Source organism: Zalophus californianus, chromosome 13 (assembly GCF_009762305.2).
Source record: "Zalophus californianus isolate mZalCal1 chromosome 13, mZalCal1.pri.v2, whole genome shotgun sequence".
Taxonomy (NCBI): domain Eukaryota; kingdom Metazoa; phylum Chordata; class Mammalia; order Carnivora; family Otariidae; genus Zalophus; species Zalophus californianus.
In genome coordinates, this window is record NC_045607.1 from 7,923,464 (window position 1) to 7,936,202 (window position 12,739).

The following is a 12,739-nucleotide window of genomic DNA, read 5'->3' on the forward strand; positions in this document are numbered from 1 at the left end:
TCATATAAGGGCTCCGTGAGTTCACAATAAACTCCACACAAACACCGTGAGGCGGCGCCCCGGAACTAGCTGAGGCGCCAGTCAAGGCCACCGCCCCGCCACTTCCGCCCCTTAGAAGCCCCGCGGCCCGCGGCCCGCCCGGGATTGGACACTGGGGACAGTTGGCCACCGCGATTGGTCGAGGGCTGATAACGTCAAGGGGCGGGGCCGAGAACGAGAATAGGGGTAGCATGCCGCCGCTCGGCCGCCTGAGAGCGACGCTGTGGCTGAGTCGGGCCATGAGCCTGGGCGTTTTGGAACCCCGGCCCCCGGGGAAGCGGTGGCTGGTGAGTAGAGTGGGGGGCGGCGGCCTAGGGGCTCCTGGGCCCTGACTAGCTCCTGTTCTGCCATTGTCTCCGGACAACATTCCCCAAATTCCTTGCCTCGGTCTTCTTATCTAGAAAATGGGTCCAATATTCTGACGGACCCTAAACTTCTGGGAACTCTGCTCTGACCGCTCAGCTCGCGGGGCCCTCAGCCTTCTGGAGTCTCCGGGGTTTCTGGGCCCCCTTCTTCGCGCCCCTTCCCCACTCTACCCTGCCCTCCATTTTCCTTTCTCTGGCTTGGGCCCTAGGGGGCGCTGTGAGGTAGAGGGTGGCGAGAAACGTCGGGCCTCAGTTTCCCTGGTGCCGCCCGCAGGTGGCCGGCCTGGGGAACCCCGGACTGCCCGGCACGCGGCACAGCGTGGGCTTGGCGGTGCTGGGGCAGCTGGCGCAGCGGCTGGGTGTGGCGGACGGCTGGGCGCGCGACCGGCGCTGCGCCGCCGACCTCGCCCTGGCCGCGCTCGGGGACGCCCAGCTGGTCCTGCTTCGGCCGCGGCGCTTCATGAACGCCAACGGGCGCAGCGTGGCCCGGGCGGGTGAGTTGAGGGCTCCCGAGGAGGCCGGCCGGGAGGGCGCCGGGGCTAGAGAAGGGGTTCTGGGCGGCGGCAGATCTGTTCACCTCCAGGTGCCTGTTGAGCTCCGGTTGCGGCATATGGCCTTCGGTACTTGTAGGAATCTCAGCTTCTTTGTAAGTGAAATGGGGTTAATTGCGGTCCCTCCTCGTGAGAGCTGTGAATCGGGACCACCCCCCTGGGCTGATGGGCAGTAACCAGGGCCACTGTTGTCTGTGCCCAGCGGAGCTGTTGGGGCTGACTGCTGAGGAGGTCTACCTGGTGCACGATGAACTGGACAAGCCCCTGGGGAAACTGTCTGTGAAGCTTGGGGGAAGCTCCAGGTGAGGCCCTAAGCAGGTCAGGGTGGGCTAGGGAGGAGCCTCCCAGTTGGAGTAGGGTACCAGTGCCCATCCCAGTCTCGGCAGGAAATAAGGGTGCTCTGACCCTGGCTGGGGCTGGGAGGGGTGAAGGGTGCCGATCCAGGGAAGCGCTAATTGCCCCTTTCATATCCCTTTGAAGGGGCCACAACGGAGTCCGTTCCTGCATTACCTTTCTCAACTCCGATGTGAGTCTGCCCCTCTGTCCTGCGCTGGGTCTGGTGGGCCAACAAGGGGCCCCCGACACTCCTTATCAAAGCTCTCTGGGCCCCTCTGACCCCCACAGGCAATGCCGAGGCTGCGGGTGGGCATCGGGCGCCCGACACACCCTGACACGGTGCAGGCCCACGTGCTAGGCTGTTTCTCCACTGCTGAACAGGAGCTGCTGCCTCCATTGCTGGAGCGAGCTACCGACCTGCTCCTCGACCACATCCGTGAGCGAAGCCAGGGCCCCCCGTCAGGCCTTGTCATCTGTGGACACGTGCCTGCCTGACCACCATGCCCACGCACGCAGCCACATTCACAGAGGTGTCAGGACAACTTGTATCTACTTTTTATAGAACTCTTCTCTGGGCTGCCCCAAGCTGCCTGTGAATTAAAGAGGGGACTGTTGCCATGGTGGTCCACTTCTGGGAATGGGGATTGGTCTTCTCTCTGTGTCTTACTTGGAAAGTAGAGAAACTTCAGGAAGACTAAACTTTTTGAACCTTTTTGGAGAACCAGAGGTGTGGATCTGTAAGATTAAAGATGCGCCTTGAAGCTGAGGCCTCCTCAGGGGATTCCCACCCTTCCCCTGCCAGTGGAGGAGGGGCCAACAGGGTCCAGCAAGCCCCCTTCCCAGGCGATGTGTGGACATGCCTTAGCCCACTGAGGCCTTGCCACACTTTTCCTTGGCCCATTTTACAGATGGAGAAATGCAGGCTTAGCGAGCTAGGCACAGCCCCCAGGCCTTACAGCTGTAGTGTGGCAGAGCAGGATCTGTACCTCGGGTTGGCTGCTGTCTTGCCGTCCCTGGGGCCCCTAGCACTCTCACCTCAGGGTAGCTGTGCAGTTGGAAGGTTCCCACACGGGTGGTGTGTGAGAGCAGCCTGAGGTCCTCAGGGTTGGGTGGGATGTGGGCCCTTCGAGGCACCAGGCCCAGGTCCCCCGGCTGGTAGGGTGTGATGCTGGATAGCTGCTGGGGCAGAGACCCCATCCTGGGGGGCTGGGTGCTGGGCTGGCTGTGGAGACGGCGCTGGCATCACCACCTCCGTTTCATAGTTAAGGAGGCTGAGGGTCAGAGAGGCTTTGGGGAGCCAGGTTTCTGGTGGCCTAGGGTCAGCCGAGAAGAGCCCTTGGACAAGTTCCCACAGCTGCCTCCTCTGAAGTCATACAAGGTCACTCACTTACCTCTCCTTGGGTGGGCCATGGGGCTGGCTCTTACGACGGGGACACACAGCCAGCTGGGGGCTAAGGACCAGGGCCGAGCTGAGCATGGTCAGCAGCTGCTGCAGCATCTCCTTGAGCTGTAGCTGGAACACTACATCAAAGTCGCCACCCTCTTCATCGGATTGCATCTGCCGGTGGGGGTGGGCCCATGGGGATCAGGCCCAGAGTGGCCCCAACACCCACCTCTGGGAAACTCCAATCCCAGTGCCCGTTTTCTCCAAGTACACCCTGGCTGTGATGGGATACCCATTCTCCAGCTGGGAAGCCTGAGACATGAGGTCTTCCAGGGCCTCAGAGAGGGACTCTGGCAACTTTGAGACCTTCAAGGGATCTTTGGAGGGCTGGATCAGGAAAGGACAGACTTGCCAGGAGTCTCTCAGAGGAAAGATGGGGTCTCTGGCCCTGGCCCAGCCCCTCCCGGTGTCTCCAAGCAGTGTCTGACATTGGCCCACTCCCCCCGCCCCTGACTTATACCCACTTCCTGTCACCTGTAGAATGTCCTGTAGGAAGAAGGTGGCTTGGGCCAGGGCTGTCTCCAGACCTGCCCGAACCTTCTGCTCTTCGGTCAGCTCCCGCTGTAGCCTTTGTGCCTTAGCCTGCTGCCTCTCCAGCTGCAGGTTCAGCTGGTCTCTTTGACTCCTGGACCCAGAACCGGGATGAGTCAGTCCCCCTCCCCATGCTAGGCGGTGTGTCTCTAGCCCACAGGGGCCCTCATCCAGCCCCAGGCTTTAGCCTCTTTGGCAGACAAAGCCTCAAGACCCCTAGAGAAAGGGAAGCCACTGGCCTATGTCATGTCATGTGGCCCAAAAGAGAAGGGCTCAACCCCTCTCCCCCCCCCCCCCCGCTCTTGCCGCCACTGCTCGCCTCTCTGTGGGCCCCCACCTCAGTGCCTGGTGGTCATGCTGCAGCTGCCCGTGGCTCTGCTCCAGTTGGCTCAGCCGGAGGCACAGCCGCTCGGCCTCCGCCCTGCCCTGCTGCTGCTCGCGGCACTTCTCGGTCAGCATGAGGATGACCTGCGGGTGCAGGCAGGTGGCCATGCCCTGCGCCCACCGCGGGCACTCAGCCAGCCCCGCTCCCCCGGCTCCGGACTCAACCAGAGCTCACCCCGTTGTACAGAGAAGCCAGCCAAGGTCCTGGCGGCCCAGCACCGTGTCTGGTCAGAGCCCCCGGTTGCCCAGGGGTGGGTTCCGCTTCAGTGAGTTATAGGGGCTTTAGACCAAATAAAGAAAAACCAGAGGTGCACCCAGCACCCAGGAGCCCCCACAAAGGGCTCTGTCCCCTCACTGCTGCCTCCCTCGTGACTTGGCTCCAGCCTGGGATCCGACCCTGCCAGGCTGTTTGCCCTGAAGCGGCACCCCTAGGGGTCCCTCCTGCTCTATGTGCCAGATGCCCCGTGACGAGGGCTTGGCGGGCACACCTTATGGTGGCCTCTGCTATGCCTGGCCATGACCTTCTGGGTGTTCTCCAACAGATCTAGCTGTTTGCACAGCTTGTCCTGGGTGCCCTTGAGCTGCTCATTCTCCTGCAGCAGCTGCATGCCTTGCCGGGATATCTTCGACAGCTGCAGGGTGACCGTATTGTTCTCCATGATGGCGCGCTTTGTCGTGTCCCACATCTGGTTAGTGGCCACCTTGCGGAACTCGGTGGCCACCAAGTTCACACGCTGGATGATCTCCTTCCTCAGTCTAGTCAGTATGGGTGGGAAGGAAGGGGCATCAGGCAGAGTGGGCACAGGCACCGCCCTCCCATGTGGGGTTCCCCAGAGGGCTGAGGGCCACCACTATGCTCTATTTCCCAGGAGGAGCGGGGATTCAGGCAAGAGGCTTTTCACGGCAGACCCTTTGTACCTCTGGCATTTTGAACCATATCAATATGTATTATTGTTACCATTAAGTAAATAGAATTTTTAAGTCACAAAAAGTGGCAAAAGGAAGTCCCAAGGATTCAGTAATGCTGGTGTAAGGGCTAGAGCTGGGAGCTTATCTCTTTTCTCCTACTCTCTACATATCACCAGCCAGGCTGGGGAGTCCCTGAGCTAATACAATCCCCCCAATTAGAAGCGGAGGCTGTTGGAGGCTGGAGGACTGAACTGTGCTTCACCCCAGCACCCAAATTGCCCACCTGTCCTTGTCCAGCACGGACTTCTTCTCTAGGTTATACACGTAATCCTTGTATTCATTCTCCTGCTTCTGTAGCTGGTCCTCCAGCGACACGAACTTCTCTGTGAGCTCCTCTTTCTGCATCCGGAACTCTTCCAGAGCTGTCAGCTTCCCCCCTGCCCCACCGCAGGGCACAGCCTGGTGAGGGGCCACCTCGGGAGGGCAGGACCCCGGCAGGGCAGCAATGGCCTTGAACATGCGCCTCCCTCCCCACTTCCTCCACGTCCTCTTGCCCTCCCTATGCTTCCCAGTCCAGTGGGGCCAGACCTTTGTCCCTACAACATGCCATGCCCAGTCCTACCCACGTTCATGGTCTTCATCTGGAACACGCACCGCCCCCCCCCCCCCCGCCCCTTCCACTAATCTTACGAAGCCTCATTCAGTTTCTACCTCCTTGGGAAAACTCCTTCACTTCTGTTTTCTGGAAAGTGACAGTGACAACAGCCACTGAACTCGAACACCTTCTCTGGGCCAGGCACTAATGCTGTCCTTAAGCCTCAAAACAATGCTTGCCAGCTAGGTGACCTTGGGCAAGACACTTCATCTTCTTGAGGGGCTTCCTCGTCTACAAACTGGGTGATAGTATTTCCTGCCCTGGGTGATGACTGGGACAATTAGAGAAAATAATGTGTGGGAAGAAGCAGCACATAGCTGCTGTTACCCAAGGTAGACGTATTATACCCATTTCCCAGATAAGAAAACTGAAGGTCAAAGAGAAGTGCTTGCCCAAGGCCAGAAAGTCAATGGCAGAGCTGGGATTAGAGCCCCAAGAGCAAGAGCATAGGGTTCCCTCTCCCGTGTGTGTGCCCCCAGATGCACTTGCCAGTCCCCACCCCCCTCACCAAGGATGATGTTCTCCGTGGTGAGCTGGTCCTTGGTCTCCTGGAACTCGTGGCGCACCTGGGCTAGCTGTGCCTCAAAGGCGTCCTTCTCCATCTCCTTGGCTAGCTGCAGGCTTTGGAGCTGCTCATTGAGGTCCGTGATCTCATCCACGCGCTGGTTGAGCGTGCGCTTGAGGAAGGCCACGATCTCCTTCTTGTTGTTGGCCAGCTGCTCAAACTCCTGGCGGAACAGCTTCTCCTGAACGGCCAGCTCATCCCACTTCCGCTGGTACCTGGCGTGGGGGTGGGGCAGAGGTCCAGGGGAGTGGGCAAGCCAGGCCTCCACACAGCTAGGCTCGTTCCCCTGGACCCTCCCATAAGGGGGCATTCGGGGTTCCTCACATGGGAATCCGGCCTCATCTCCCACTGTGCGCCCTGATCTGCACTCACGACCACAGCCAACACCTGTGCTCAGTGCTTTACATCCATTACCTCACCAGAATGTAAGCTCCATCAGACCAGAGCCTTTGGTATATTCACAGCTATGTCCCCAACACCTAGGATAGTGTCTGGTATATACTAGGTACATGGTGTGTGTATGTTGAATCCATGAGGGAGTGGGTACTGTGATAATTACACCCATTTTACAGATGAGGAAATGTAGGCTCAGAGAGATGAAGAAACTCCTAGTTAGTAAGTGGCGAAATCAGATTTTGAACCCCAGTCAGTCCGTCTGACCCCAAATTCGAGGCTCTTAACCACAGGGTTTACTGCTGCGGTTGGCCAGCTCTGCACCCCGCCCCCCCCCCCCCAACATGTCCATGCTTTGCAATCCCAAACCTTTGAACCTATCTTCCTTACCCCGGTTCACTGAGTGAATCCTGGTGAGCCTCCTCAGTGGAGCCTTCTTGGACCTGAGCCACATTTGTGATGCTCTTTTTGGTGCCCTCCTGTAAGTGGCCCCTTGTTCCAATGGGCAGTCAAGACCTGATGTCATTCTGTCTTCACTTGACAGACCCCTGACCTCCTCCACCTCTGTACTGGGGCCTGACAGAGGGGCTCAGCAAACAGTAAGCACCTAATAACTGTCTTCCAAATGCATTATCCCCAAATACATTCCATCTGGTGTCTCAGCTTGAGGGAAACTTGTGAATTTTTAAGGGTATCATATAATTGATTTACTGGTTTCCAGTGGAATAATTTTTAGAAGTTCTTTGGAAAGATGTTTTACTTCATTATTTACTCAACCAACATCTTTTGAAGGGCTACTGCATACAAGGCATTGGGTGGTACAGAGCTGAATGACCTGCTTTGTGGAGTGAGGAAGCAGCTTGGTGTAGGGAGGTCAGAAGGGCCAGGGCTCCCATCCTGGCACCTCCTGGGAGAGACTTCCCTCCCTGAGGCTCAGTCCCTCCACCGGTACAATGGGGATGATGTCAGGATCTCTCATGGGACTGTTTCAAGGATGCAGTGAGTGCCAGCACAGGACCCACCTGGCGCATATGAAGGACTCAACATTGGCTGTGAGTATCTGCAACATCATCTGGGGAAGAACTGCTGCCTAGTGGTCACTAAAGGGGGTTGTCTTTTAAGGGTCACCATGAGACTAGGCTGGTGCATCATATCTGGGAGGAAACTAGCTTTAAAATAAGAAAAATGGGCAAGTGTGCTTGTCTCAGAAGTTAGAGACCCCTCCCACACACACTACCATCTTTCCACACAGTCACGGGGAAATGGGCCCAGCGTGGAAAAATACCTGGGCTTGGCAGGTGGGTAAGTCAGTGGGGCACGTAGCGCAGGGAATCAGCACAGGCACCGTGGGAGTGGGAGAGGTGGTGGAAGAAAGGACACAGGATCCACCCACCTGCCAGGGGGCTGCCATTTTCAATTCATCCCACTGACCGAACTCTGTCCTTTTATAAAGCACATAATCCCATGGGGCAGGAGTGAGGCAGGGGGGCTGGTATTTGCCTGGGGTAGGGTAGCCAGTTAGCGTTAGGACCCCAGGACTCTGGGAGCTGGGATAGGGTGGGGTCAAATTTTGAAGCCTCTCAATGTTACTTAGGAGAAAACAGGCTGGGGGTGGGGTCTAGACATCCCATGGGAAGCCAAATACAGGCCTAGGACCTCCTGAGTGAACCTGCCCCTTGGTCAGCTATGAGCAGGGCTTCTGACCCAGCAGGACCAGCCTCCCTGACCCTCCACCCACCGGGCCAGCCTGTCCTCCAGGTCTCGGATCTGGATGTGGTAGAATTCTCGGATCTCCTCGCCTAAAGTTTCCATGGGCTTGTTGGCCGTGCTGGCATCCTTCTTGCCACCTTTCTTCTTCTTGACCTCGGGCTCCTTGGCCCCCTGGGTTGCCTTCTTTTTGGGAGCCATGGCTGGTGGCAACCACTGCTCCAGGGCCCCTTTAAGAAGCCAGGTGGTTGCTAAGGAAGTTGGTCCCATACATAGCAACAAACTGAGGGAATGAGGCCCAGCTTAAAGGGATCCTGCCCTCTTCCTGGCCAGCCTGGGCACTAGCAACCGGCCTTCCCCTCCAAGGCCAAGCACCACAGACACCCTAGGCTGGGGTGTCCCAGGCCATGGCATCTCAAAGATCGGGATGCCAGGCTCTTGGGGCACTTTTTTGGGTTCTGGGGAGACCTCGCCGTCCCCCAGGTAGAAATGTTACAATGGGTGAGCCCTAGAAACCACCACCCTGATAATCTGAGAAGGGGGACTTTCCCAGAGCCCCCCAGAACCAGAAGAAGCCAGTTCCCAGGCCAATGAGCCTCTCCCCTGAGCCCTCTGAGACCAGCTTGTTAATTCTTTGGTGATATAGCTACAGAGCAAATCATTTTCTCACTTCACCCAAAGCACGGTGGGGAGGCAGTGTGCTAAGAGATGCTGTATATCAAAGGCTCCTAAGCTGGAGTGCCAGGACGTCCCTGTCCAGAGACGGGGTCAGTTTTCCACAAGGCTTGGTGGAAGTGCTCCATCTGCCCCATGCTGACCCAGGCAAACAAAGGCCCACTGTAGGCTTTGGCCTGGCATGGCAGCATCCTGGGGGGTGGGGGGGGGGGCGGGTAGGTGGTAGGTGTCCAGCTGGCAGATGCCTTGGCTTGCAGCTGTGAGCCCCACCTAGGCACCGGCCCCACCAGGATCCATCTCCCGTCCCTCGTCTCCAGCCAGCTATGCCTGTATACCTGCTGTCCACCCAGTACTTAGAAGAGCCCAGGCACTCCCTGGGACGGTGGCCAGGTGCTTTTCATCCCCATAGTCCTAGGGCTCAGCATGTAGCAAGAGATGGCTGCAGCTCTCCCCTGAAAGCCTGATGGCTGGACCAGGGGAAGCTCAGTATTACTTCAGCATCTGGGGTTGTGAACAGTGGGATCCTTGCGATGGATGCAGGGCAACAGGGAGGGGCCCAAAACACAGGCCCGTGGGTGTTTACTCTTGGCAGTGAGGCAGGTTAAAGCAGTGGTTAAGAGTGGGCTCAAGTTTAGCCAGTCTCTTCAATCCAGTGTGACCTTGGGCCAGCAGCCTGACCTCTCTGAGCTGTAAAATGGGGAGACCATGCTGTGGACTGAGTGTGAACCTTGTATGTAAAGTGCACAGTGCAGGGATACGGTCCAGGGGTGCAGGAAGTGCTTAGTACGTGGCAGCCAATGTTGCCATTAGCAGAGCAGGGAGGTGAGGCTCCAGCCTGTTCCGTGTTGGCAGCCTCTGGGATTTCCAGCATCCTAGTACCCTCAGACTGTGGCGGTCTGTTTTGCCTAGGGTATCTGTTCCCTGCAGCCCGAGGCAGCTCTGGGAGGGCAGAAACGACTGGCAGAGGGGAGAGGCCCTCACAATTGCACACAGGCATCAGCCTTTGCACAGACACAACCGTGCAGGGAGCGCCGCCTGCCCGAACTGCAGACAGGCGCTCCAGAGAGAGACGCCTGGCCTAGTGCCTGAGACTCAGGGCCAGCACAGGGCTGCCCCCCGAGCCCAAGGCAATGTCCCCTACTCCTGCTGGATGCTGCTCCCTCCCCAACCCCCAGTGGGGGCAGGAGCCCAGCCCTGGCAAAGGATCACCACAGTGTCCCCCAGCTGCCCTTCTCCCTCCTTTACCTGAGGCCCATCTCAGGGGGGAGCTCTGAATCCCGAGCCTCATGGGAGAGCATGGCCAGCAGCCCCTCAGCGTGCCTGGAGCCCACAGAAAGGGTCAGCTCTGGGGCCTGTACTTTCTCCTTTGTTAGCACCTGGGGGGCAGGGCCAGGCTTATAAATGCAGCTGCAGTCCCACGGCAAGAGTGACCCGCTGGACTTCCAGGTGCTGGGGTGGGGAAGGAGAAAGCTGCAGGTCAGAGGATATCCCTTTCCGAGGTTTGCTTGAAGATCCTCTCCAAAGCTCTCCTATTCTAGGGCCAGAGGCCATCACCTACCCCGGGGACACCTTTTCATGGCCGTTTTGTGAACTGCCTTCTGTGTCCTGCTTCAGGGGTGGGTAGTGCTGAGCCTGGAGCTGCCGGACCACGAAGTCCAGCAGCTGGGAGTTGTGATAGTGCACACAGCCTGGCAGACTGCAGCATCGGCCCCAGGCAGAGGCGGCAGGGCTGGGGCACTGCCACCTCTGGGAGACTGGGGGCTAGGTGTCATTCAACATGCCTGAAGCCTTGCCCACCTCTACGGGGTCACGGCATGACAGAGATCCGTTCATTCTGGGTGTGAGATATAATATTACCCCCCTCACTAGCGTGAGCACATGAAGACCCGATCTGTCTGGTTTGTGGCTGCATCCCCAGAGCCTAGGATGAAAGGTGGCACAGAGTAAACTTCTGCTGACTAAGACTGCATGGGGAGGGAATTCTGGAATGGTAGAGTAAGGAACTCGATGGACCCTCTCCCCAGCAAAACAACAATTTAATTCATGAAGATTACTTTTAAAAATTTCTTATTGTTTTATTTTCAAGATTATTTATTAGAGAGAGCGAGCGAGCATGAGTGCATGAACAGGGGGGAGGAGTAGAGGGAGAGGGAGAAGCAGGGAGCCCGACTCAACTCGGGGCTCAATCCCAGGACCCCGAGATCAGGAAACGAGCCAAAGGCAGACGCCCAACCAACTGAGCTACCCAGGTGCCCCAAGATTATTGTTACTATTATTTTAAGATTTTATTTATTTGAGAGAGAGAGAGAGAGAGAGAGCAGGAGCAGAGGGGAGGGGGGAGGGGAAAGGGGCAGAGGGAGAAGGAGAAGCAGACTCCCTGCTGAGCAGGCAGCCCCAGTTGGGGGCTCAATCCCAGTGCCCTGGGATCATGACCCCAGCTGAAGGCAGACGCTTAACCAACTGAACCACCCAGGTGCCCCACGATTATTATATTTTTTTAAAGAATCATTTAAAGCGTCTATTAATTGTTTTAAAAGCATACAGTAAATGGAGAAACATTCATTCAGGAAAATCTAAATCCCTGCAAGAATGAGTGTGGTATTTGAGCAGTGACCCACCCCCTTATCTGCTGAGGCTTAATAACAAATATATATTTGCTCTTTGCCCCTGGTTTTTGGCAGAGGACCTAAAACCCTCAGAACATCCTAAATGAGAGGAGTATCTTTTGTTATTCATAACAAGCCTCTTACACAGTGCCTGAGTTTATGCTAATGAGGGTACTGTGGGTGGGAGACAGCTTCAGGATGAGGGCTAGTCACCAGAAAGACCAAGTGCATAATTACAGGGTTAGAACTTTCTGCAGACCCCACCCCTGCGCCCCCCCCCCCCCAACAGGGAGGAAAGAGGGGCTGGATATTCAGTTCAATCACCAGCGGTCAAGGATTGAATCAACTCTGCCTATGTAATGGAATCTCCATAAAAACTCCTAAACCACAGGGTTTGGGGAGCTTCTGGGTTGGTGAACCTATGAAGGTGCTGGGAGGGTGGTATGCCTGGAGGAGGCAGCGAAGTTCTGGGCCACCCTCACCCCTTGCCCTGTGTATCTCTTAAATTTGGCTGTTCCTGAGTTGTATCCTTTATAATAAAACAGTAAGTAGAGTGCTTTTCTGAGTCTGTAAGTTGTTCTATGAATTATCAAACCTGAGGAGGGGGTTTTGGGAACTCTTGAATTTGTAGTCAGCTGGGCAGAAGTATGGGTAGCCTGGGTACCACACTGGTGGCTGGCATCTGAAGTAGGGGCAGTTTGGTGGGACTGAGCCCTTGACCTGTGCGGTCTGCACTGAGTAGTGTTAGAAATGAACCATTGCACACCCAGTTGGTGTTGGAGACTTGAAAAGATGGTATTGAAAAGTGCCATTTGGTGTCAGAAGAAAACATGTCTGCTTCCCATCCCCCGTTCTGTGTTATAGACGTTTAAGCTGGGGTGCACTGTTCTGAGCAGGTGTGGCCAAGATGAAGGGGGCTCCCTTACCCTCCAGCTCCTAGTGTGGGGCCACAGCTCCATCCTGGAAGGGGCAGGCTGCTGGCCTTCCTCATCCTCCCCCTCCAGTCCTATGTTGCAGAATCTCTGTTCCAATCAGGTACAGCAGAGAGGACTTCCCACACAGGCCCACTGGCAAGGTGGAAGCTCGGTGGAAGGCGGCGGGCTGAGAATACTTGGCCCTTGACGGCCCCCACCTCAGGTAGCTCATAGGGTGGGGGTTCCACACCAGGGGGGCAAGCTCAGGAGACCAGGGCCTGCCACCCCGTAGTGCTCACTTGTAGAGCACCGTCACTCCAGGAAAAATAGGTCTGGCTCCCAGCTTGGGGGCAGTGGTTCATGGGTTCTGCTCTGGGGAAAGACAGGCTGTACAGACAAAGAGCTCCACAGTTCTGCCTGAGGGAGCTGGCTTTATTTGGATCAGAGCTTTGAAAACTCCATGTGTAAGAGCATTGTCAAAACCAATGGAGATCTTGGTAGACAGCAATTAAGAGGACTGGCTTAAGCCAAGAACCATTTGTTGAGCTCCTGGTTCCCTGGGGTTCTTCTGGATAGGCCGGGCCTGTCTGATCCTGGCTGGGCCCATCCTATGCCTCTCAACGAGCTGGTCACTCGTGTGCCTGGTGTGGCTAGCTGTTTGCAGG

The 12,739-nt window shown here is 56.8% G+C and overlaps 2 protein-coding genes across 5 annotated transcripts; one reads left to right on the plus strand and one right to left on the minus strand.

Moving 5' to 3' along the window:
• Positions 1-92: 92 nt before the first annotated feature.
• Positions 93-2,004, plus strand: PTRH1 (peptidyl-tRNA hydrolase 1 homolog). 3 transcript variants are annotated; one of them, XM_027614782.2, is made up of 5 exons: positions 93-326; positions 679-898; positions 1,158-1,257; positions 1,436-1,481; positions 1,673-2,004. In XM_027614782.2, exons 1-5 carry the CDS (start codon positions 231-233, stop codon positions 1,784-1,786), a joined length of 576 nt encoding a protein of 191 aa, XP_027470583.2. In that variant the 5' UTR covers positions 93-230; the 3' UTR covers positions 1,787-2,004. The 3 variants fall into 3 exon arrangements, with proteins under 3 accessions (XP_027470583.2, XP_027470584.2, XP_027470582.2); XM_027614781.2 differs by having other exon boundaries at positions 108-326; positions 1,580-2,004; XM_027614783.2 differs by lacking the exon at positions 1,436-1,481 and having other exon boundaries at positions 1,580-1,783.
• On the minus strand, positions 1,837-8,493 carry CFAP157 (cilia and flagella associated protein 157). 2 transcript variants are annotated; one of them, XM_027614776.2, is made up of 9 exons: positions 7,911-8,489; positions 5,723-5,994; positions 4,843-4,996; positions 4,139-4,406; positions 3,604-3,734; positions 3,210-3,360; positions 2,683-2,849; positions 2,327-2,513; positions 1,837-2,026 (listed from the first exon to the last, which is right to left on the minus strand). In XM_027614776.2, exons 1-9 carry the CDS (start codon positions 8,147-8,149, stop codon positions 1,955-1,957), a joined length of 1,641 nt encoding a protein of 546 aa, XP_027470577.2. In that variant the 5' UTR covers positions 8,150-8,489; the 3' UTR covers positions 1,837-1,954. The 2 variants fall into 2 exon arrangements, 1 of the variants encoding a protein (XP_027470577.2); XR_003523597.2 differs by having other exon boundaries at positions 1,891-2,026; positions 2,327-2,562; positions 7,911-8,493.
• Positions 8,494-12,739: the final 4,246 nt, after the last annotated feature.